At 44.7% G+C, this 24,102-nt stretch overlaps 1 protein-coding gene across 2 annotated transcripts in view; it reads right to left on the bottom strand.

Annotated features, from left to right (window-relative positions):
- Nucleotides 1-17,715, bottom strand: part of Hr3 (nuclear hormone receptor 3 ROR-beta) — a 129,696-nt gene extending 111,981 nt beyond the window's left edge. Inside the window, exon 1 of one of the 2 annotated variants that reach the window (XM_076374252.1) lies at nt 13,994-17,715. In XM_076374252.1, coding sequence (XP_076230367.1) covers nt 13,994-14,204 — 211 coding nt within the window. In that variant the 5' untranslated portion in view covers nt 14,205-17,715. The remainder of the gene's footprint in view (nt 1-13,993) is intronic. The other variant, XM_031971489.2, reaches the window with a different exon arrangement.
- Between the last annotated feature and the right edge of the window lie 6,387 nt (nt 17,716-24,102).

Genomic DNA, 24,102 nt, shown 5'->3' with positions numbered 1-24,102 from the left:
TGCAGAAACACAGTCGAAGCTTGATTCAATGAGTTTTTAATGCTTTCTAGCTTGATGCGTCGAAGATGAGGGTGGATCTACTGGAAGTCGATGGCCATTATGTATTTATTCGGATTAGTGATTGATAGTTGCCATTCCTAGCCTTTAAATTAATCAGTCTCGTTGAAAGGGATTTAAAGCTTCTTTTATTCATTGTTCCTAGTGTGGTTTAGTTCTAATGCGTTGCATTATGACAGTGAATTATATACGGCTCTAAAAAATATGAAAGTATATGAAGATGGAAGGATTAGTGACCTAACATTAAAGCATCGAAAGCGTAGCTAAAAAAAGGATTCAGCACCTACGAAAATAACGAATTATTGAATTAGAGGATACAGAACGACTCGATTACTCGATCAACGATCCATCGATAACAAGAACCCCCTCCACTCCAACGAGTCGCGTCCCCAGCGAACGGGCGCAGGGCGCAGAACCAAAAATCAACCACAAAGTGTCACGTTTGTCCATCGGAACGGCGTCCCATTGAATTTGTGTCTACCGTTCGAAGCGTTCTTTTCATTCTTGTTCCCGTTCGCGCGAAGAAAAGACTCGGTCGCACGTCGCGAATACAGCTTCAAGCTATTATTACGCGTTCATTTACAATCCCACCCCCTCCCGGTCCCATTTCCCCCCCCCCCCCTGTCACGGCGACCGTGCAAAGAACAAAACGGAAGCTCGGTCTTTTACAAGAAAAAGGAAGGACAAAAAAAAACAGAAACAGAAGAGAGGAAAAAAAAACGCGCGGCGAACGTTGCCGTTCCCCGTCTCGGTCGATGTGAAACGAAGTTTTTAAAAGGCAGCCTCATGCAACTATCAACCGTGCATCGTGAGGCCTTCTCGTTTTCTTTGCGTTCGTTCGGCCAGCCGGGAGACCGTGCACGCTCCTAACGTAAGGAGCGATTGTTGTCGGCGATGGGTCTGTCGCAATCGGAAGTTTCGTCTTGCAACCGTCGCTCGGCCGTTTCGCTTCGGTACTCGCGCGCCGCGAGAGCCGACAATCCCGCTCGAACGATCCACCGGAATCGGATGGAGCGAGAGGAAAAGAGGGGGAGGGAGAGGGAGAGAAGGATAAAGACAAGAGCGTTCATCTCTTCTAGTAGTAAGTACATCTCACGGGATCCGTTTGCACGGAACCATCCTTCACTGGGAAATGCCGGGCCGACGCTCGGGCAAGAAATCCGAGTCTTCTTGTTGAAAAGAACACATTGCTGACCGAACGGCTAGATCGACTCGTTTCGTGACTCATCGTTTAATGACTCGAGCGGAGAGGCAGATCTACCTTTTTGCGCCACGTTGCATTGTCTGCTCGCTGAGTGTCCTGCGCTCGATGTTTAACGCTAGAACGCTGTGTTGTCGGAACTGTATTCTATGGGATCTTGTAGTTATAGCAAACGCTGGGATATGTTTATTTTATTATGCGTTAGGGAAGGTAGTACTTCGGTTATCGCAGAACAAGAAGTTTAGAGTTGGGCGGTTATAACTATTCTGGTAATTGCGGCGTTAATGTGTAGGGCAATTCCGGTTTCTAGTCGGATCAAGTTAACAGTTCGAAACGTTTAACCTTTGATATCGTTTTTATGGAAACAGTGACGCATTTGAATTTGAATATTCAGGCTTTTTCTTGTTATGGGTACATAGCGTGATCTACATTTTGTAGCAGGTTTGATTTCATAGTAATATTTTGTAATTCAGATAACTGCTGAATGATATTACACGCGAATGTTTGAAGGAATGGAATGCTAACGTGTGTCATTGAAAACGAACAAAGTCATTTTGAATGTATTTATCGGTTCTATAGATATTGTATAACACGTTATACTATTATGGTCTGTTTGTCGAAAAAAGGTTCTGAAGTTCATTGACAGTTACAATAACTGTCACACCGATCTGATACGTTTTAAGACTTTAATCAATTCTATGGCCCCGAGAGTGTGTTCCCGCTTCTGAATAATTTCAGTAAATGAATTTCTGGAAATGAATTTCTGGAAATAGGTTCTATTTCCGAGAACCGCGACGGACCTAACATTCGGAATTGCCTTAAAACAATTGAACCGCTCTGATATTTCTACCGGCGGATTGTCACGTCAGAAGTTTGCGAACAAATGTAGAATCGAAAAGAAGCTAAATGCGGACAGTTCGATACGTTTCTAATAAAAATCGTTAAACTCAAAATAGGCGTGCCTGATATGAGTTTAATCGGACTTTGTCCTGATTTATAACCCAATGGAAAATAGGTCTCGGATCGTTAACCATTCAGTAGTCCTTGAGCGTATAAGGCATTTTACACTGAAAGTAAACGGCCGAGGAAAAGCCATAATAATTCATTCACTGTTTACCGCGAGAAAAATCTCCTCTTACAGACATCACTCGCGAACAGTCCCTAAGAATAAAAAAGAATCCATCATCAGTCCGTCAAACCAAGTAAATCTTTAGTATGACCCTTTTAAATTTACAAAAATTCCAATCTGGATCGACATCGATCTCTAATTTATTCCCATAAAAACAAAAACCGTAGACCAAAGAATACCCGCCAATTTTAAATTTCAAATTTAAATTCGTTCCTCGTATTCTCCCATGAAAAATGAAACAGAGATGGGCGACGATAGCGCCACTCGACGTTCCAATGTAGTCGGTAAGGTTGAACATCGACGATAACTTCATCGAGGTATCGGTCGATATGGCCGGTCTCCACGCGCCCGTCTGAACTCCGCGGTCGGCGTTATAAGATTGGTCCACGGCGGAACACGCCGTCAGCAGCGTCATCTGACGTGGTATTCGGTACCACCGCGGCGACCGGCCTTGCAAGGCTGCAGGCCATCGAACTCTTGGCCTACTGTCGTGCCACGTAATACGTGTGTAAGATGCGCGAGAACGAGGATAACCGGCATGCGCAAGGGAAAAAGGACGACCGATCCGGTAGGAACGATCTAACTCCGAAGACTTGGAAGAGGGGTGAGCCAGACCAGTGCCGTATCCTCGCTGGTACCGGAACTAAAAATTCGAACTTCGAGAAATTGGCTACCGCAGACGATTCCGGATGAGTTCAATCTAATTTGAGTTTACCGAATAATTGTTCTAAGTCTAGTCAATGCTTGGATGTTGATTTTGAAACGTGAAACATATTTATTTGTTTATTGGGTTCACCGTTAAAGAATAGATTTCGAAATTCGTTTAAGACCTTGATTCATGTAAACTGTACTGTATTATGGTACTTGCTTTTCAAGATAATACTTCTGAATTTGAATTTTTGCTTCGTTATAGTTAACATCTAAATTATTCGTGATTTCAAAAAATATATATTGTTTAGAAAATTATGTTTACCTTCTGAGTTTGCTTTTAAACTGTTTATAGAATTGGGATGTTATAGCTCTCACTAATGGTTCGATTTTATTTAAATTTATTTGAATAAAAATTTCACCGCAATTGTAGTGTAATTAGAATCCTTACCAGATAAAGTTTCATCTACTTTATATGCGATCGTTGGTAAGAACTTGTTTAAATGGAATCAAAAATATTGTACTGGTTTTCTTCCACTGGGGTACAATACGTAAAATGAGACGAGTACCAATTTACCGAGAGGTACTTAAGCTGAAGATGGAACATCCCCTTCAATGAATTTCGATGTATTCATATTTCCACGATGCTTGCGATTATAATAGCTATTAACAACGAATTATAACCGTATTAATTATCTTACTTTTTGAGTATACAGTGCCTGAGACAAAGATTTCTTTCATAATTTTTTATTTCATCTTAAATACTCTGGTAATTGCTGCCAATACACAACACACGAGACACTTCAAATCTTCAAAAAACATTTCATCAAATAAAATTTCGATAAATATAAAATTGCAAATCGATCACATTAAACATGAAATGTCAGAATACTTATCAAATATAAAGAAAGTAATATGTATGAAACAAGACATTAACAAAATGAATGATGGCGCCAAACATTAATTTAAAGAACTTATCAAAATTATTGTTTGATGACGATTAACATCTTCAGGGACGTTCATAAACGAACATTTACCTTTATCAAATTATTTCGTACTTCACATTAAAATGAAAATTAATTTTACATTAAAGAAATTAATATTCCACCCAGTTTTAATTACTGATACATTAATTACTTCTATACGTCTCCCATTATTCAATAATTCAAAAGTTTCCAAAATACCTTCTCTTCAAACTCCAATTAACTCATCAACTGTTCAAAAGAAACTCGTAATGATCCTAATTTCTAATACATTCTTAATATTCCCATCAATTTCCTTTGATCTCAATTCATTTTCCTATTCCTCGTCTTCGAGGAACTCTGTCCCTGAAGAAGTCGAGTCTCTTTCATCCACTTCTAGATGAACCTCGGAGCCTAAATACTAGCTGACAAAACGGAAGCCAAGGTATAAGGTTATGAAAAGGTAAGAATTAGCAAGCTTGAAAGAAGTGGATCCACTATTACCATATTCGCCACGTGCGCGCAACACGCGGTACGCCATTTTGCAGCGCTCGTAATATCCTACGTCATTCGGCGGACCCGACATTTCTATGGCGCGCACAAAAAAGCTTTCAGTCGGAGAGGCTCGCTCTATGAACGGGGTAGTCCATGCACGATATGTCGGCAAGGGTAGGAAGCGGTGACGTCGTCGCGAGGAATTTCATCATATAGCTAGAATGCAAGGTATCACTCGGTTTTAAGCGTGCCACGGGAGGCCAAACCGTGCCACGGTCGCGCTTCGGAGCGGGGCTTCACTGTCGGACGCACTTTTACCCTACATCGAGCGCGGTAAGCTTGTTAGCCGGGCGAATCTCGCGCGCAAACTTCACGGCCTTAAGGAAGGGTTAACACTTGCCCGACCAATTGTGGAAATCCGCCTCTAAGCGTCGTCATTTGTCCGAGAATTCTTTGAATAACAGTTCGTTTTATGTGCACGCGTTTCCTTAATTTGGAATATTGAAGATTAGATTATTCGGAATGTTGAAGAACACTGTATTTGGAAATACTAATGAGGATCTAGAAGAGTTATCATCGAATGTTTGCATTCGAAGATATTTTATTGTGAACGACTGGCAAGAAACCAAAGGAGTAATGGAGGATTTGTAGATGCTTATGTTTTGAACTTTATTGATTCATTTGATTTGTGTTGGAATGTATATTGCGTTTGTATCAGTGACCAGAGGAAATAAGAGTTATTACTTTATCTTTGGAATATTAGAAATTGTAAAAATTATTGAAGAACTGCTTTCTGTGCTCGCGTCTGAAATTAACTTCTTCTTTTTAACGTTGTAAGACGTGTATTCGAAAATATTTTTATCGGTGGTACTTTACGTCAAACGTCAAGTGTTAGAAGAAAAGATTTGCTCCGTCGCGTTGAATAATGCTTCGAGAGATTACGTTACGATTGTGTCACGCATCTGTTTCTTATGCATCATTTCCACCATGAGGGAAGGAGGTGGCGGAGGATTTTGAAGTAACGTATCCAAGCATTAATCACACAAGTACATCTGTTGGGTCTGAGGGTTACGAGGTCAGGCATTTTGCCATTAACCGCTCGCGTCCGGCGCACGAAGCAAATGTACGTTATATATTCCGTCGATGTTTGTTCGTTTATCAGTACCTGGCATCTACTACATCGTTTTAAAGCTCAAGAATTAACAGACTGCACGTACTTGCTGGCACATCGAAAACATGCACCTTTTTTTGTCACTCTCTATTACTCGACGCAGCAATTAATCTTAAAGACATATTTAACAATCGCTACCGTGCGTAAACAGCATTTATACAAAGATCAACACAAATTTCTCGGATGAAATCAATTTTGTAATATTGCATTCATAACGAGTCTTTGAATTTCCTGTTTTCCGATGAAACTAAACATCAACAATTCCTTTGGAAAGCCAACTTTCTTTCAGACATTCGAATACAGAGAAGCATACATGGACCCGTTCTGAACGCGTTCCGTTACAACTTTTATTCGCGTGTGTCTACAATATTTTTCCTAAAGCTTTTAGTCGTGGAAAATCCATCGAAATCGACGAACGGTTGAGCGAGCACTGAAAAATCCGTTCCGTACGTTTCAACGAAAGTATTCGAATTCAAGTTGGAACTTTCTTCCAATATTTAGCGAAGCGCGTACGCCTCCGCCGCACTTTATTCCTAGGACTAGATCCGATATTCCCCCTCGGGATGCATCAAACGGTCGGGTAAGGAGCTCGTTGAGCAATTCAAGCCTAGTTTAGTAAGTAGACGTAAACAGATGGAAGCCGCCACGGGGGGAAGGAAATTCTATCGAAGTGAAGTGCACTTTCGTGTATCAGACCTGTTTACACATTGGCCTGAAAGGACTTCGCGCGCATGGACCTTTTTTTGCTCGGTAAGAGTGTTAGAATTCAGTTTTGAATTCGCCCCTTTGCGACGTGGGCGGTGTCCCGAACAACGTTCCGCAATTTTTATTAACCCCTTGTCTTGCAACAACGCGTGAGACTCGTGGTGGACATTTTAAATAGAATTTAACAAACATAAATACTACTCGATTCCTTTGAATTCAAATTAAATATTAATTTTAAAATATGCATAGAATTTTTATCTTCTTTCAACGAATTATTACTGACAAAATTGTTGTATCAATCACAGTTGAAGAATAAATCATAGAGCAAGAGGTTAATCGCGGACGTAACATGACAAATATGGTAAAAAACATCAAAATAGGGCGAGAACGTGGAAACTTCGTGGAAAAACATGTGTTCTACATTGAACAACAAAAAACACTGCCTGTTACCCGAATGTGTTCGTTGATTTAAGTCCATTTGTTATGTATTAACAAACGAGCTTTTTATTTCATTGTGTCTGTGTTTTTAAGGAGTCAAATGTATTCTATTATCATGATAAAAAAGGAAAAGTATGTGACTAATTAGGAATATTTCCCAAACTCTTTTCGCCTGAAACATTGAAACCTCTGTGTTCGCCCGTAGCCCGGGACTGGTTTGCGGCAACGTTTATCGTCCATATGGTAATGATGCTAATCCGCACAAATTGACGTTAACTCTGCCTTTGGAACAGCGATCTCTCAAATGCAGATACAATGGATCTTGATTTTTGTTTCTTATTATTCAGAATCATCAAAAAGTGTGAGTCACCGTCAAAGAAGCGCGTGGAAAAAAAAATACACTGGCATGTAAAAATTTGAATAACCTTTGGATAAAACATCAAGCCTACAATCTCAAACTAAACGCAGAATTCATTAAAAATCTTATTCATTCCTTCTTTCGTAACTGAATTTATAAAACGTCATTAATCAACTGAAATAACTAGATATTAATATGAAAATTCAACAAATTAAAATACAAAAACGACACACTGTTCAAACAGCTTACACGCAATTTTATCATAAAAACAAATCTTATTAAAAAATCAATACTCCGCGCGACATTTTTCTTCACACATTCAAAATACAAAATTCATTAAATTTACCAATAACTCTAATTACAAGCTCGTAAACGCATCCACCGCAGCGATAAAGCGTTCAACATAAATTTCTCAAATCGATCGGGTCACGGAAGAAATGCCATTAAAATATCCCAGGCATAATTCCAAGGATAGCGCTCCAAAAAATGCGCAAGGCACGGGATATCGGTCCCCGGTTATCTCATATCGATGGTACGTGCCGAACACGTGAGGCAAATGGCAAACACCGTGGCCCCGTGACCCGTAGATCATAGAGATGCACAGTGCAGCATAAACGGTGGGCGCCTTAACACGCGGCCGAAGGGCGCGATGTCATGCAAAAACCGGGCCGACGGAAAATTCAACAATAACCGCGAGATCGTTGCGAATACCGTAGCACAATTTGATTCTATAATTACTCCCTGGGAAACGGCGGAGAATTGATTGTTCGTATAAACGATATTTAAGCACGATACAGCGATAACCGGTCGCCGGTAACTAACGTGAGCGATAAACGACAGTATCGTTGACCGCGTGACCTTTCCCCGCGGAACGATTAAAAATAGAAAAAGCTGCTATTCTCGTTTCCCGTGCGCTGGAAACTAACAAAAGAAACCGACTAAAAAAGACTAACGAAAAACGAAACGGAGGAACAGAAATGTTATTACCGGAACAGAGTCCAGAGGCGATCGAACGAGCGAGATTCGCGTGGAAAAATATGTTTCGCGGAACACTGTCGCCGGTTTCCGGCTTTCAGGACCCTCGAAAATAATTCGCCGAGCGCGAACACTCTTGGGAAAATTCTCATCGTTCCATCCGCGCGTTAAACGCGACGATAATCGCCGCGAAAGTCGGCGAAACGGTGTAAAAAATCGTCGAAAGTTCCACGGCGCGAGCGACAAGATGGCGGCTCAATTATGAAACGTCCGCGCGTAAAAATCGACGCGCGGATCGTCGGGACAACGGTACTTACACAGTGATCCGTTAACGGGAGACGCGTGGCACGCGGATTCATTGTTAAATAAACAGCGTTTTTTCCCTCCTTTTCCTTCTATCCGTTCGTTTTTTTCTTCTCGTTCGAGCGAGGCGATCCTGAAACCGTCGCGGGGTTCCCGAATGGTCAACCGGCCATTATTCAAATATTGTCTCGTAAATTCTCCCATGGTGCCGGACGTGAGTAAAATGGCGAACCGGCTGTGGCCTCCTAACCCCTGGAACTCAGGGAGATGTTACCTGAGCGATCCGTTCGCGTGAACCGCGGCTCTTACGGAGGCTTCCTTTTCCGTTACGCGCGATAAGCGCGCGCTTCGCGTCCGTCCCGCATGCCCCGCCGCGCCGATGGAATCCTCGGGCGATTAAAACGGCGCTTTTAACACATATCCCAGCCGGATGACGAAAATTCGTCGTTTCACAGGCAATCGCCAACAGTTGAGTAACGAAGTTTCGTTCATTGGGGAAAATTATTAACTCCACATTCTAAATATTTGCAAATATTAGTGCTAAAATGTAATATTTATTAATACTGATTCGTACGGTTCAAAATTGGAAATTTCAGTTTTTGAATCACAGTTCGAAATTATTAACTCCACTTCTTGATTATTTCGAAATGTTAATGCTGAAATGCTTACTAATACTGATTCATTCAGAGTTCGAAATTATTAATTCTACCTCTTGAATATTTTAAAATGTTAGAGTTAAAATATTCACTAGTACTGATCCGTCCACGGTTCAAAATTATTAACCCCACTTTTGAATATTTCCAAATTCTTTATATACGTAATATCAATAGATTTTCCTGTTGCCTATTCCGTGGAATTAATCATTTTGCCGAATGAACAGTATATTTGAGTCTCGCGGCAAATCAATGTTTCCTGTCCCTTCAAATCTAAATAAACCAACTGAAACAACATTTCCATCAAACAGAAATACTCCTATTAAAAGAAGATACCTGAAATATTCATAATCTTCGGATCTCATTGACCCAATTACATCCTCATATTTTTAGCGCCATTTCTTTTATCCAATTCGAGTTAATCGCGTCTTCCTCCTATCTAGGATAATTTAAGTTTAATAATATCATAACGCAACTTGCGTTCACCTTTTGTGTCGTTTTTAATATCTCGAATGCACGGATCAATTTAGAAGCGACAGTGACTCGAAAGTCGCTTGTTATCTTCGTATAATAAACAATGTTTCCGCAAATCGTATGGGAAATTTACCGATGCGAGGAATGACAAAAAGTCGTCGACGCAGGGAATGCATGCCGGATACGTGTTAACGTGCTGAAGCCTCGGCGGTTTCGCGGCGTCCAAATAACGAGCAGAAGAAAAATCGCGCGCGGTTAACTGTGATTCTAGCACCTGACTCTCCCCGCGCGCGCGCAACCGGTTCCATTATCTTCCGCGGAGTTTCAATGTACCCTAACCGCCGCGGAATAACGAACGTATTACGATAACAGGCCGCGTCGACGCGCCGCTCCGGTAGGTACACGGATAGTAAGTAATATTTCGTGTCAAGCCCGTTGGATCGACCTGCAGATAAACAACGGAACTGTTTTTCATCGGAGCTGCCCGGCTCGGCTCGGGTCGGCTCAGCACCGCGGTCGTCCTTTTTCCGCGGATTTAGATTAAGTTCAGCGCAGGCAAGTTTACAGAATGGATATCGATAAGCAGGCCAATTGGAACGCGGATTGAACTCGAGTTTATCTTGATGGTGTTTTATCTTGAATTTCTTGACCAGGGTAGCGTTATATTATAGTTTCTAATGCGCAGCTTCTGGGGTGGATGGTTGGAGATAATCCGGTATATGCTGGTCGCCGCTGGTTCGTTCTTTTTTCAGGAATCGTCGAGCACGTAGGTTTTTTAGTTGTATTTTTAATGCGCTTAATTGAAAGATAAATCTACGAAATTTTTTTTGTTTCCAAGGGAATGCTGTTCTTTATGATTTGCTTGTAATATTCATGGATTATGAAAAATTGAATGAGGTATAACATCGTATGCATAGTATACCATTTCTTGTGCGTAGTGGATTTATCAGAGGTTCTCTTCTAACGAATTAGTATGGAGTTAGAAAGAATTTGAGGATCACGAGATTGTCTCGTTTGAAATTGTGGGGTTGGGAGCATTCGTACCGTAATGAGATAATTAGCTTTTCCATGGTAAACTCCCCATTAAGGCCAAGGGAGGTTGTTTCTATAATTTACAGTGCGCATTGATAAATAATTATAATCATACTATTCTTCCATGAGTCTATGCGTACAATTTAAAACATTCACCGATTTCTCATATTTATTTCCAAAGTTCCAAAACCTAGCTCCTTAACCATCCACCGGCGTTCCAACAACAATCTACCTCGACGCACGGCGATCCATCCCGTTATCAAACGAAAAACCAAAAGAACTCGATACCACCGACATCGCTAACTCTCCAAAAACCGTCGTTTTAACATTCCATCCAGACACCAGCATTGAAACCAGCAATCCCCTTATCCGCGACGCATCAATTCCCGTCGACCGGCTACTATCCCAGTTCCCTCGGATTCCCTAGAATTCCCTTTCCGTGCGATTTCTTCGACGTCTGGGTCCGTTCGATTCACCGTTGCCTGGAAAAAGAAAAACAAACGGCGCATCGTTCCCGGGAAGATCGCGACACGACGCGGCGCGGTGGGACGCTAACATCGTTCGCAGGCGGTAACAGTGAATCGGGCCTAATGCAAACGGAACTGGTCGTCCCCGTGCACCGTCGGCGCTGGAAGAAACGGGGGTACGCGGCGCGGCGCACCGCTTATAAATCAATCGCGGCTCATACCAGCGAGGAGGGATCACGATTTTTCCACGGTTCGTCGAATTCGCGCGGGGAAGCGGAGCCGGGTCTCGGGCAGAACGTTATCCTTCCAGTCGGACGCGCTGCTCCGCTCCGCGCCGCGCCGCGCCGCGTCGGGCCGGGCCGGGCCGGGCCGGGCCGCGCGCTTCAAAGAGAGAACGGTGAGACAGCACGTGGTGGGTATACTCCGCGGATCACCGAAGTAACGGTGTCCGGTAACCGCGTCAGAGCCGGTGCTAGCGGTACTCGAAAGCGTTCCGTTACTCGACCGACAGATCCGCTAACGCGGCTTCGCGCTCGCTCGCTCGCGATCGCGCTCTCTCCTTCCCCCGTTGCATCGCTGCTGCTCCTCTCCCTCCGGCCCGTTTCGCATACCCCGGGTCCCTCTCGCCGCGCCGCTCCGTGGGATGAGAAGCGTGCACGAAAAGCGCCGGCACATATCGGGCCCCGTGCGCACCATTCCCGCGTGCATGCATGTATGCGCGAGCCGCGCCGAGAGGAGTAATGGTCCTTCATTACGCGATGCAACCGACTTCGGCCGAAGCGGAGAGCCGACCTCGACCGTCTCGGGACTCTGGACTTAGCAGTCGCCGGGCCGAGCTTTGATTTATGGCGGCTATCGGCTGGGGCCAAGCTCGTGCCGATCGGCCTCTCTTCGGCGAATCGGTCGGGCTTCTTCTTGTTCTTAGCCTCCTCTCTCCTCTTCTTCTGGTTCTTCTGTGTCTGGTCTAGAGATATAGAGGATAAGGTTCGATCGACCGGGGCAATGAATCTTAAGGCTACGTGTCCATTTGCGAGTGAACCTATCGCGGCCTGCTCTCCGGGATGTTTCTCGTGAGTGGATACTGGCTTGAGATGATGGCTAAGATAGCGGGCTGGGATAGTTGCTGTTGATGCGGTACGCTCTCGCGGGGAATGCTTTCTGGAGCGACCGGCGATAGTTCGATTCTTAAGTGGCCGCGTACCTCAGCCGATCGCGGTGGATCGCGACCCGTTCGTTTTGGCGTTGCGTCCGTTGATCGATATGGTAATAGTGGATTCTGAACGTTCCTGATTCCGCGAGGAGTGGCTCGCGTTGCGTGAGCAGCATAATATCGGCTGCGCGAGTGAAAGATCGCCGGGCATCCTCGGCCTTTTGTTTTTCTAGCGTGCGCCGCTAATGGGGGTATTATGTACCGATGGATCGCTCGTGTCTGCCGATTGTTCGGTAATTGTACTCCTTGGGGCTTTTGTTTCTGTTGCGCGGCGCGGAGGAGGCGACTCGGTTCGGAAATGGCCTCTCGCGCGAGCGAACGACCGGCGGTGCTCGAAACATTTGACCGTTAATGAAGAGAAATGAGAGATTAGATATTTTATGGCGAAGATACTGCAATTTTGCGATGCGATAAAAGTTTTCAATGAATATACCGTTAGCTCCGGGCAATTAAGAGATGAAAACAAAATGGCGGCGCAGCGAAACCCCTCGAGTGTAATAAAAAACGGCGCTCCGCGATACGAGAACGTTCGAGCGCGGCGAGCTGCGATTGTAATGGGAAAAATTCTTTTATTATGAAAATCGATAAAAATTCGTGTAATAGGTAATTTGAATGGAAAATTTGCGAATGTCATTTTTATAGAGGCGTCCGTAGGAATGGCGAACGAAATTGAGTTTTCTACGATAATGGTTTTGGTATATTACGTGTAAAAGTAGAACTGTGTTAGGGTTTATTGATATTTCGATTTTATAGATAATAATGAGGGCGGCTGTTAATGATTTAGAAGGAAATGTATTTTTTAGAGAAATTCATTTTGTTAATTACAGTAAAAGCTGACGCGATCGTTCCGAGTAAACTGGAGACGGAAAATGTAACTGCCATTGATCCATTTCGCTATAGAATGCGTGATACAGTAATCCTTCATTATGTGAACACGGCTGGTACCATTAGAAAAAGAAAAAAAAACCAAGCCCGACAGTCGTCTTTCATTCGCTAAGCCCGCTTCCTGACTTCGCTGAGCCTTTCTCCTTCCTCCCCAAGTTTTCTTGCTAACAATTCACCAGACTCCGTGCATTTTTAAGCAAAGAAAAGTGTTACGTTCCAAATTAAGCACTCCAGAGACACAAGAACTAAATCCTGGCTTCTGTTCTTCACATTTAATTGGATGTCGCTCGGTTCCATGTATACTATTAAACTAATTTCACTGTTTCAAATTCGGAGATTCTACCAAAAATTGTCATTACAAAATTATGTAGCTAATTTGAATGAAATCGAAGTCCATACTTGAGTGCTTATTAATGAGGTCATTTTTATCTGATTCAAATAAGTCTAAATTTAGAAAAATTATTTTTTATTTCATATGTAAGTATCATTTCAAAAATCTGGAACACGTTTTTACACATTAAAGTATTCAACATTTCTTATACGCAAAGCATTAAATAATTGCATATGCTCTTTCAATCAAAATTAAAATTTTACAGCAAACAGTGAAGAAAGATCCGCAGGTAAAATTTCTAATTCAAACACGCCATATTTCAAGATTTCTTGTTGTCCCTACTAATGTAACTTAGAACGTAACACGTGAAATCACAAAATTATCAGATTCACCATTCTCCCTTTCAGACATACTTTCGCAAAAGGACGTGAAGGAACGTTCCGCTAATCGAACAAAAACGTCTAATTGAGATGCCCATAGATCTTAAATATAACCCTACCGGAAGATCTCGATCGTTTCCTATTCGTACCTGTGCCCGTGATTGGTGGCGACGCCAGCTGCGAGCTGCTTATATCCGGCGGTTGTTGCGTCTGTTGCGTTTGTTGCGGTTGTTGTTGTTGCTGTTGTTGCGGTTGTTGCGATTGTTGCTGTTGCTGCGGACTGTTCGCAGCGACCTGCACGGAACCCGGGCTCGCCGCACTTTCCGCCATTTTTTTTTCGTTCAATTTATACTTTCTCTCTCCTGTACAACAGTTTAACTCAATTCAACAACATCTTCGACACTCGAGATCCCGGAATCTCAAATTTACTATTGTATTGCTCTGAGTATGAACAACTTGATTTGACGAGGAGACGATCGACAGATTCGATTATACACTTCTCGACTCGTCTTCTTCGTTGATATAGTCTTCCAACACTATTAATTGCGCGTTTCTTTCCAATATTCTCTTCTTCTCTTTACAATCTTTCTTTTCTCTTTAACTTAACCGTTTCCACATTTATATGTATCTTTATTCTCTCGTATTGCTGATACTTTTCTTTGTACGTGTTTGTTGTCCTCGCAATTCTACGATCAGGCTATTGTTGTCGATGACCCGTACCAACGCGTCACGGTTTCACAGGTAGCGAACATCTCGACGTAGCTCGCCGCGCGATCCTTTTCCTCGCCAAAGGACAGTGCGACGGGCACGGGTCGCGATCCGGATGCCATGTCTTCCGCGGCTGAAATTAAAGATGCACCGTCGAGACCGCCGCGGTATCGGTCGATCGATCGCCACTGTCGACCCGGCAAAAGTTCAATGATTCAGCTGGCAACGTGAGCCGAGTTGATTCACTTTGCCCCTCGTCGACCACATCAACGAAGTTCGAAGCGTCGCTGATACTTTGTGCTGGATCCTTGGAGGACGTAAGGCATCGTCTTTCGAACTCTTTGAAATCGTAGGCTGTTCAACGTTTCATGCACAGTCTGGATCGTCGATTGCGCGCGAAAGGAACAAGGATATACTTCGGTGGAAGGTAGAAAGTCGAGTCGGATTCGAAGATTCAGAAACTCACCTCCAAGGACGCTCTTTCTCCGATTTATCTTTGTCCTCTTTCGACGAGAATAGGCAACGAGACAAACGTCGCGCACCTCGCTAAACGGCAAGCGATAGATCGCGGCGAAACGAGTGAAGCTTACGGGTACGGCTCCTAATGTTTCTGTGTCGGATCAGTCGAGAGGAGATAATACATCTGAGGCACTGTTCGTCGACTGTTTACACGGTCGACCTTCGCGAGAGAGCTATAATATGAAAAGGTTCGCGTCCCCCTTCGCGGGAAGGAAAAACGAGCGACCGGGACTTGACCGTAGAAATGATTCGATTACGCGAGAAAATAGACGACGAATTTATACGTGGATGTCGTGTGTGTCCAATGGATCAGTCGAGAAGGCATTGAAATTTTAGGCACTCTTCATGTTGTAGTCTGGATACCCTATATCGATACGAATCACCGAATACTGAACCGGGAACGGAGAAACACAGAGGATGTACCAAGCGATAATGAACGAAAAGCATACCCTGCAGACCGTGTCGCCGTTAAACGCTACGAAAACGCAAGTAGAAAAGTGTACGAGATGGGGCTGATAGTGAAAGAGGGTGGAAACGAGGAATCGCGAAAAATCGTACAAATAGAACAGTCGGTCGGTGGTACCGATCGAAAAATCCTTAGGCACTCGTTTATCTTAGAAATGTGCGGGTCGATGTCGCCCCCTGCGTCTTCGAACGTTACCCTTTTCGTTGGCGGACCGAGGGAGGTGTACGAAACGGTATCGCGAAGCGTCTCGACGCGGCGCGGCACGCTACCAGCAGCGGAGAAAGCTAGAGAGGAAGAGAAAGAGAGAGAGAGACAGAGGTAGGGTGGCGAGGAACAGAAAGACGCCGAGGGTAGGAGCGGAGCGGCCGAGTCGATAGGTCAGTGGGTCTCGTTCAAAGAACGACTCTCTTCGATTCACCCGCGCCTCTGTCCGTACGCGCAGCCACGTCGCCTTCCCCGCGACCCAACAACACTCACACACAAGCCACACACCGCTACCACCACGACGGTCGCTGTCCTCCCGATTTGATCCTTCGAATTCGGCTTGTGTCGCGATTCAAAGGGTAGAACCAGGGAAAAAGGGGTAGCAACGGGAACAGTGAAGTCGTGGCAGCCGTGGAGGGGGAAAACGAGTCGATAGGTCAGTAGGTCTCGTTCAGAGTGCCGTATTTCGAGGGGAGTTACATCCAGTTCGCACTCTCGGTTTCAATGTCCCTCCTCGTTAATCCGTGCCACGTTAATTATCGACGTTTCCGAGGATCTCCGCTGACGGTCCTCGAAATCGGGACAATCACTAGATGCGGCGGAGCGGTTGAAAACACTTCGCGCGCGGATGGACCGGGTGTCCAAGTCCGTTCAGGACGCGTCGTCGATTTCGGCAATGGCTGTTGTCTCAGACACACAGGATTCAATCCTCTGACCCTCTGATCGAACGTCGGTATCGCACCTCACGGTTGATCTCGCGGGAAGAGAAGCACGCGTTTATTCGCGACCTTCGTCGCGACTAATTCGGTAGCCGCGGCCTTCGGTCGATATTCCGTGGAGCTTGCTTTCAACACGGTGCCGTGACACGCAGCGGGACTATTCGTAGACCGCTGTTCACCTGTTCTTCCCGTTCCATCGCATTTTGCCCCGACCTGGACATCCTCTTTCCACCGTGTCCCACGTTTACATCCTACAGAGATCAGCTACATCTAGACGGGAACTAAGATCGACACCCTGTAGCAGTCCTGATCAGGTTGTCTTTGTAAAACCGCCGCCGCGGAACGAGTCTCCGCTAGGTGATTCGAGGTAGAAGTTCAATCATCGACCAAACACCACCCCGGTTCGAGGTGATCGCGGGTAGGTTCGCAACGGGGCATCATCGCGGGTCGCGACGTTACTCCCGCGACATCGATCATCGTCCAGTCCTCTCTCTCCGGGACACGGATCGAGGCTCCAGGAACGCAGGATCCGCCTGATACTCCGCACCAAGGGTGTCACTGTACGAAACCAGTCCCCAGGAGAGCTGACAACGACGTTACGGCCATAGGGATCGCGATATCCGTGCACACACGGGCGTCTCGGGTCACCCAGTCGGATCCACTCGGCCTCGTGGGCTTTACGTCATTATCGTTCCCGTCATCCTGGCTAGCTGACGCTCGTGACCGATTCGATTCCCGTTCACGGGAGGTTTTAACACACCGCGGTGACACCAAAGGAAAACTGTACGCGCCACGCAGCGGACGGGTCGCGGGCCGGTTACGCGCGCGGATCTCGCGGGATCCCGTCGATCCCACGGAAAAAATGCTCGTGCTGATGACGTTTCGGAGCCGAACGACTCGTTTCGGCTATGCACTTCACGGGGAAGCACAGTGGCTCGAGCTTGACGCGACCGTCACCAGATGGCGGCCGGTGTTGAGCCACCACCGCCACCGAGCCTACCACCCCGCCCGGATTACACTGTGACACGGACCGAGCGTTTTCATCCCCCGCGTCGCATCCCCTTTTTCTTACTTCCGACGATTCGCGAGCTGGCCACCGCGTTCGGTGCCCGCCGGACTCGACTGCCTCCAGCCTCTACGGCCGCTGCCTCTTCCCCCGTCGCCCCGGCGAGGTCTCACCGTGATGGCACATACCTCACGGAAATTCCTCGAAAATACATCGGAATGTTCCAGCCGCCCGAGGGCAGTGTAACAGGGGGTGTTCCATTGGTTAGACGCGATCCAGGGGGTGAAGCGCGCAAGCGCCGCCCGCCGGACCGCTCCGGCCGCTATTCCATTCGATCCGTTGGCAGCCTCTACACCCTGGCTCGGATAGACTGTTCCGTCGGCGAGCCGATAACACGATCTCCACTTGACGCCGGTGTCGGCTCTCCCTTTGCCCTTTCACCGGTGGACACGATCAGGAACCCCTATTTTCGTTTCAACGGGGAATCGCCGGGAATCGGGGTCAGTAAGCGCGGCGAGCGTGGCGTTGTCGGTCAACGTCAAACAGTCGCGTCCCTTTAAGGTGAGCTTCGATCTACTATAATACATCCGTTCTACTGCCTCGGTGTGCGCGCTTGCGTGTGTGTGTTCCCGTTCGATTCCAGATTGACTCGTCGCGTTCGTTATCGGCCCCGCGACGCGCGGGAATTCGAACAACGGACGGAGGAACGATGCGCGCTCGCGTCGCGTGATCAACGTTTAATGGAAAGTTTCGGATTATTCAGGCATCGGCGGACTCTGCCGTTGGAATTCCGGGTAACTTGACCTATCCGCGAACGATGGAACCCAATTCGGCTGGTGTATAAACGATATTGCTCAAGGCAACCGCGAATCTCGCAGCGACTTTATCGGCCAGTAATTATTTGCGCGTGAAGCACGCGCGCGAGCGCGCCGCTTATATTCCGTGTTTCATCGTGCCATTGAATTTATCGCTACCGTTATACCCCTTTCGACTGGATCTCTCCCTGCCTCTCCCGGCCGTGTCCGTTTGAGTTAAAGCGCCGCGCGGCGCGGCGCGTACACACAACCGTAGACTACAACTCTCCTCGCTCTCTTCGGCCCGATACGAGCCGTTGCATTTTCAGAACGGTACTCCTAACTGTACCTTACATACATGTGTATATATATATGTGTATATATATATATATATATATATATATATATATATATTTATATATTTATGTACATATGTGTGTATGTGTATGTATATATGTATACGTATATGTATATAAATATGTATATGAATATGTATATGAATATGTATATGAATATGTATATGTATATGTATATGTATATGAATATGAATATGAATATGTATATGAATATGAATATGAATATGTATATGTATATGTACATATACAAATATATGTGTACGTCTGTTTTCTGCTCACCTGTCGGTGTCCCGACGAGGCACCCGCGCATACCGATCAGAAAACAAGGGAAAACGACGTGGAGGCGGCGGCGTCGATGACCCTAGCACTGAATGACGAATTCTATGGCCGGAATCGCTGATTGGTTCCCGCGGGCTGCGAGGGAACGTAACGATTCATTGGTTCGCACGAGACTTTTCAGCTTGGAATTGGTTTGAATCTTTGTAAAGCGTGTTCTGGATTTTACCCGGATAGCGATTGATATTAATTTCGATTGAGTGTACGTTAGTTATATAATCTTGAGAGTTATAAATAAGTTTTAAATCACTTGCGGGAGAGTCTGATTTTATGTTAATATTTGAAAAATCGCCGTTACTTTTAGTGGCTAGTTTGATTAAGGAATTTCTTGTTTATGTTCTAGGTAATAATTTTCTTAAATTTGCTAATAACTGTAGTGGCTTATATTTTAGGAAAAGTAGGTTACTAATTTTCTACTGATGTTTCGAAATATTTCATAACAGGAATGGAAATTAAGAATTGAAAACAGTTTCCAGAAGATAAAAAATTATACCTTGTATTCCTCTGCAGACTATTTAGCATACTTTTAACAGTTAGGAGTCGGTTAACCCACGTTCTTTTATAAATCATATTGAGAGTCTTAAGTAACGTTTCTATTAACATACCCTATTTCTACTGTTGCATACATTTAAATATTTTTTACACTACCGTGTGTACAGGGTGCTTCGAAAGTTTGGAAATACTTAAAATTATACTCCACAGAACTGTTCAGTTTCTATCGCATTAAAAAAATCACTCTAATTTTGTACAATTTTTATGGAAGCTAATGTTTTAGAGAATATGCAAAAATATACTATCAAAACCAAAGTCACATGGCTCCATACTCACCAGGACTTCCCGTTTAGTCATATTTTTATTCATCACATGCAGTACAACCAAACTTTTTGACAGGTCTTTCGAAACACCTCGTATAACTCACACCGTAAGCAAAGATCGATCGAAGCAAGAAAAACGTTTTGTCATCGACCGTTGGATCTCGTAGCTTCAATACGGGACTCGGCAAGTTACCATTGAAAGGAGGTAGGTACACTCAAACCTTGCATGCAATTAATGCAAAACGTACCACACCCGGTTAAATTATCATCTTCAAAATTCAATTTAAAATTTCATATGTTCCTTCACTCGCACAACTCCATTTCAATTCTTATATTACCCAAATAATCAGCATTCCGTTTTTACCCTTCTTTTTGTTTCTACTTTCACTAAGAAAAACTTATCATCCAACTTTCCCACCCTTACTTCGCGATCAATCATTTAACCAGTCACAAGAGATATAATAAAATTCTACCATATTTAATATCAAACAACAACCATACCAATGGTTATACACAAAAACATCAACTAGCGGATTAACCGCTTAGCAGTGTTCGAACATGCCCATCCTACAGCCCAAAACAATACAAACTCCCCCAATACCTGATTACTCATTTTTCCAAGTAAACCCATTCATTCTCATTCTTTAGTTCTTTATTTGAATGCCCTTCGTTCGACGTGTATACTCGTCATAGCTTAACTCTACTGTACACCCCGGAGACGTTTAAAACCGAATTCCACAGATAGAACTGGTTAAAGAAGACTGTTTAAAACCGTTAATCGTTTTTAGAATCCCGCTTCAATGAGCCGCGCCGGCCGAGGCAGGAATCAAAGAGAGTGTACGGTTGGCGCGAGCGAACGGGGGTGTGTGGGGAGGGGCAGAGAGAGAAAGAGAGAGGGGTGGGAGCAGACGGCGGAGAAAGAGAGAAAGACGGAGAGAGGCTCGGCTGGCTCGAGTCAAACAACGTGTAGCGGATCTTCTACGCAGGTACGTAACTACGTACATGCGGGTCGCGTGTAGGGATACTCACGTAATGTAGGCCCGTTGCCGGAGGTACCGTAAGACCTTGCCTGTTACGTCACTAGAAGCCGCGCGATTAGGAGAAAAAGGATACCGGGCGAAAGGGAGGGAAGAGAACAGGAACCTCGTCCTCTGGCCCCGCGTTCTCGATTCAAGGAAATTCGCCGTGGCGACCATTAAACATCTCCGTACGATATATTTATTTATTCCCCCCACCCCGCACGTTAATTGTAGTTTAATTCTTAATTGTCTTTATGCTTGAGGGATTTAACGCACGCGAAATTCCTCCCGCGTAATTGGAATAGACGGTTTGATAATCCTTTGAATCGAGCGCAACTGCCGGAAAAAATGTTTCGCATTGTGTTCTGTAATTTTTTTTCCTTTTTCCATGAACTTTGTGGCTCGGAAAATTTATGTTTGTTTATATCGCGCGCGGCTGCCGTACCTGATGCCATCCAAGATCTTTCTCGTTTCGCGGATACGTGAAGTGCGCGGAGCTTTCGCGGAGTGCGTTTTCCGTATATTTCTTTATACTTTATATCTCTGTTTGAACGATTCTGAAAGGCCACGAAGGATTTGGAATATTTGAAATGTGTATTTTGAGATGTTTGGGGTGAGTATATTATACAGGTTTCTTACAGGTTTCGATATAAAATAATGTGTTTAAATCTTGTAGGTCATTAAACAAGTTTGAATTGTTCTACACCGTTCCAATCGACCTCTCACTGAATCCTCTTTCCACGGGAATTGCCCGTATCCAATATGCGAATGTAGATTTTTACCGTAAGCAAATAAAGACTCGACTGCCGAATCCCCGCGAATCTTGCCCAACGAAATCCCGTTCATTTCAAGAAAACTGACAGGCGATACGTGCAACACGTTCGCCGAGAATTTCGTAAGAGGCGACGTCCGTTTCATCACGTATACGATGACTGGTGAGGCTTCACGTGAAATCATCAGCCCTTCCAGCCCTCCCCCCACCCTCTTTTTCCTTCCCTTCCACGGAATCGGCGTCACCGACACGGTCCGCGTCCACGTGTTTCTATCTGCGGTCAGTGCACCTTGCTGCACGAACCGCGGCCATTTACCGAAGGTCCACGTAACGCGACCGTGCTTAATAATCTTTTCTCCCAAGGATCGTCGACCTTGCCGGCAGAGATAGAGAAAACGGTGGCCAGCGTGGGGAGATCCGGTGGTAGATGCCCGAGCACCTAACCCTCTATTAAATTTTTACCGGGCTTCCCATGCTTCCCGCGGTGTCATTAATCGTATTCCCTGTCCTCGAAAGACAGATGGCTGTCCCTTTTATCGTAATTCACGGTTTCCTGGATTTTTTATCTTTCTAGTCAAGTATTCTCTTTTTTGTATTGGTTATTGTTGTACGAATAAGGCTGGAGTACTATATTTGAATTCAAATATTCCCGCCTTCTCGCCGTAAAAATGGCGTGGCACGCTGCAGGATGAAGGCTAATGTTATTAGCGTGTCATTGATTAATTTAGAAAGAAATATGGAATTTGGTAAATGATAGAGGACTTTTCATTGATGCAGTGATTAGTGGGAGTTTCTTTTAGGTTCTTTATCAGTTAAAGAAACATGTGATGTATTTTCTTGGAGTAATTAGAAGATGTCGAACTGGTTTCACTGAAAGTTTGTCCTTCTTAACTACAGATTGAAATTGTAGTAATTTGAACATGTAGAAATTAATGTGGAAATTAATATTCGTAATTTAAGTAGCCAGTAGACCTACCGCATCGTATCTTTCATTGTTAACAATATGCTTCGCGTGTCCCGATGCAAAAATGCGATGTTGCGTCAACTATGTACAAAACTGCTAATCCGCAGAATAATCTGTGCACACTGATTCATTCGAAACAATGAAACTCGAGACGACAGGATGAACACAAGCACGGATTCTTCATCTCGAGTTTGATATCGCAGCAATATAAATGCACCGCGAGCCACCGTGTCGATGACACGTGCTAATAAGCTGTTTAGCCGAGCTGACAACACGGAAGTGAAAAAATGCAAATGCAGACGATGAACCCGTGTCTTTATTCGCCGCGCTTAAGAGGAAAGCTGATCCTTTACCCTCGGCGAAATTACCTCATCCTCCATCAGCCTTCCAACCCGAAAATTTCCAAATCCTACGAACCGAAAACTAAACGAACAAAAATAAAACTACAACGAAACGTTTCTTACTAAATAAATCAATCAATGACACTGAGATCACTGAGATTACTCAACACATCGATCACCACGATTTCAGAATTACCTAAATATAAATCGAGCTATTATTAAATTCACATAAGACCCTATTTGAAGCGAATGGCGGTCACCCTCTTAACCCGATCGTCCCTTTTCACACCTATTCCATTCTTGCGTGTCCCAGTGCGACCACGGGAACTCAAGCATAGCGATCGACCACGCCTGTTTCGCAGGTAGACACAAAAATCTCATGGATGAAGAACAAGGGCTGATGGACGAGTGGAAAGTGGAAGGCGTTGGGCCCTAGGAAGACGCGGAGGTTCACGGCCGGGTGGTTGGTTTAAATCAGGCAAGCAAGGTGGCTTGACGGGGAAGAGACATCAGCGGCCACGTGGTTGCCCGGGGGTCAATGGCCTGCGGCCTTGCTTTGTCGAGGTGAATCGGCCCGGGGACCGGGTACCTGTTCAAAAGTACCCGCTGGTTTCGGCGGTCTTTGAATATTATATGGGCTTCCTTTTCGTTGGTTCGCGGTCGTATTTAAGTGGACGTATTTCGGGAACCGCTGTTGATTTTCCTCGTTATGTGGCTTTAAAAGCTAATTCCACCGCCGTCTTCTCCGTAGATCTTCCTGTTTAACGTTGAAGGAAAAGAGGATGTTGATTCACTGTTATCTCCGATGTATCTAATCTCGAACGCATCGATTTGCTAACGCCCAAGGTAATTATTTCGAACCATGGCTTCACTAAAGTGACACGAACACGCATATTCACGAGAGTAACTATCGCAGCGTTCGTTTGACATTTATATTAATAACATACTCGAGCCCAGACGTACATCACTTGAATTTCGTTCTACATTCATACAAAAACCAACAGGACGTTCTTCACTGTTCCTTCGTTTATAAATCCTTTTCTAAATCTTCCTTCGTCCAAATGATAATTCTTATGTTACTAGAAGATTGACAAGAGTTTCTAGAAGAGACTAAAGCCTACTAGAAGGTGGAGATTCGAAGAGCCATGATTTGGAGCAAATGCCGTGGCTAACAGTCGATTCCCTCTGTTCCGAGAATAGTCACGTGTA

Source organism: Nomia melanderi, chromosome 2 (assembly GCF_051020985.1).
Source record: "Nomia melanderi isolate GNS246 chromosome 2, iyNomMela1, whole genome shotgun sequence".
NCBI lineage: Eukaryota > Metazoa > Arthropoda > Insecta > Hymenoptera > Halictidae > Nomia > Nomia melanderi.
Note: the sequence above shows the minus strand (reverse complement) of the source record. Positions and strands in the feature narration are given on the sequence as shown.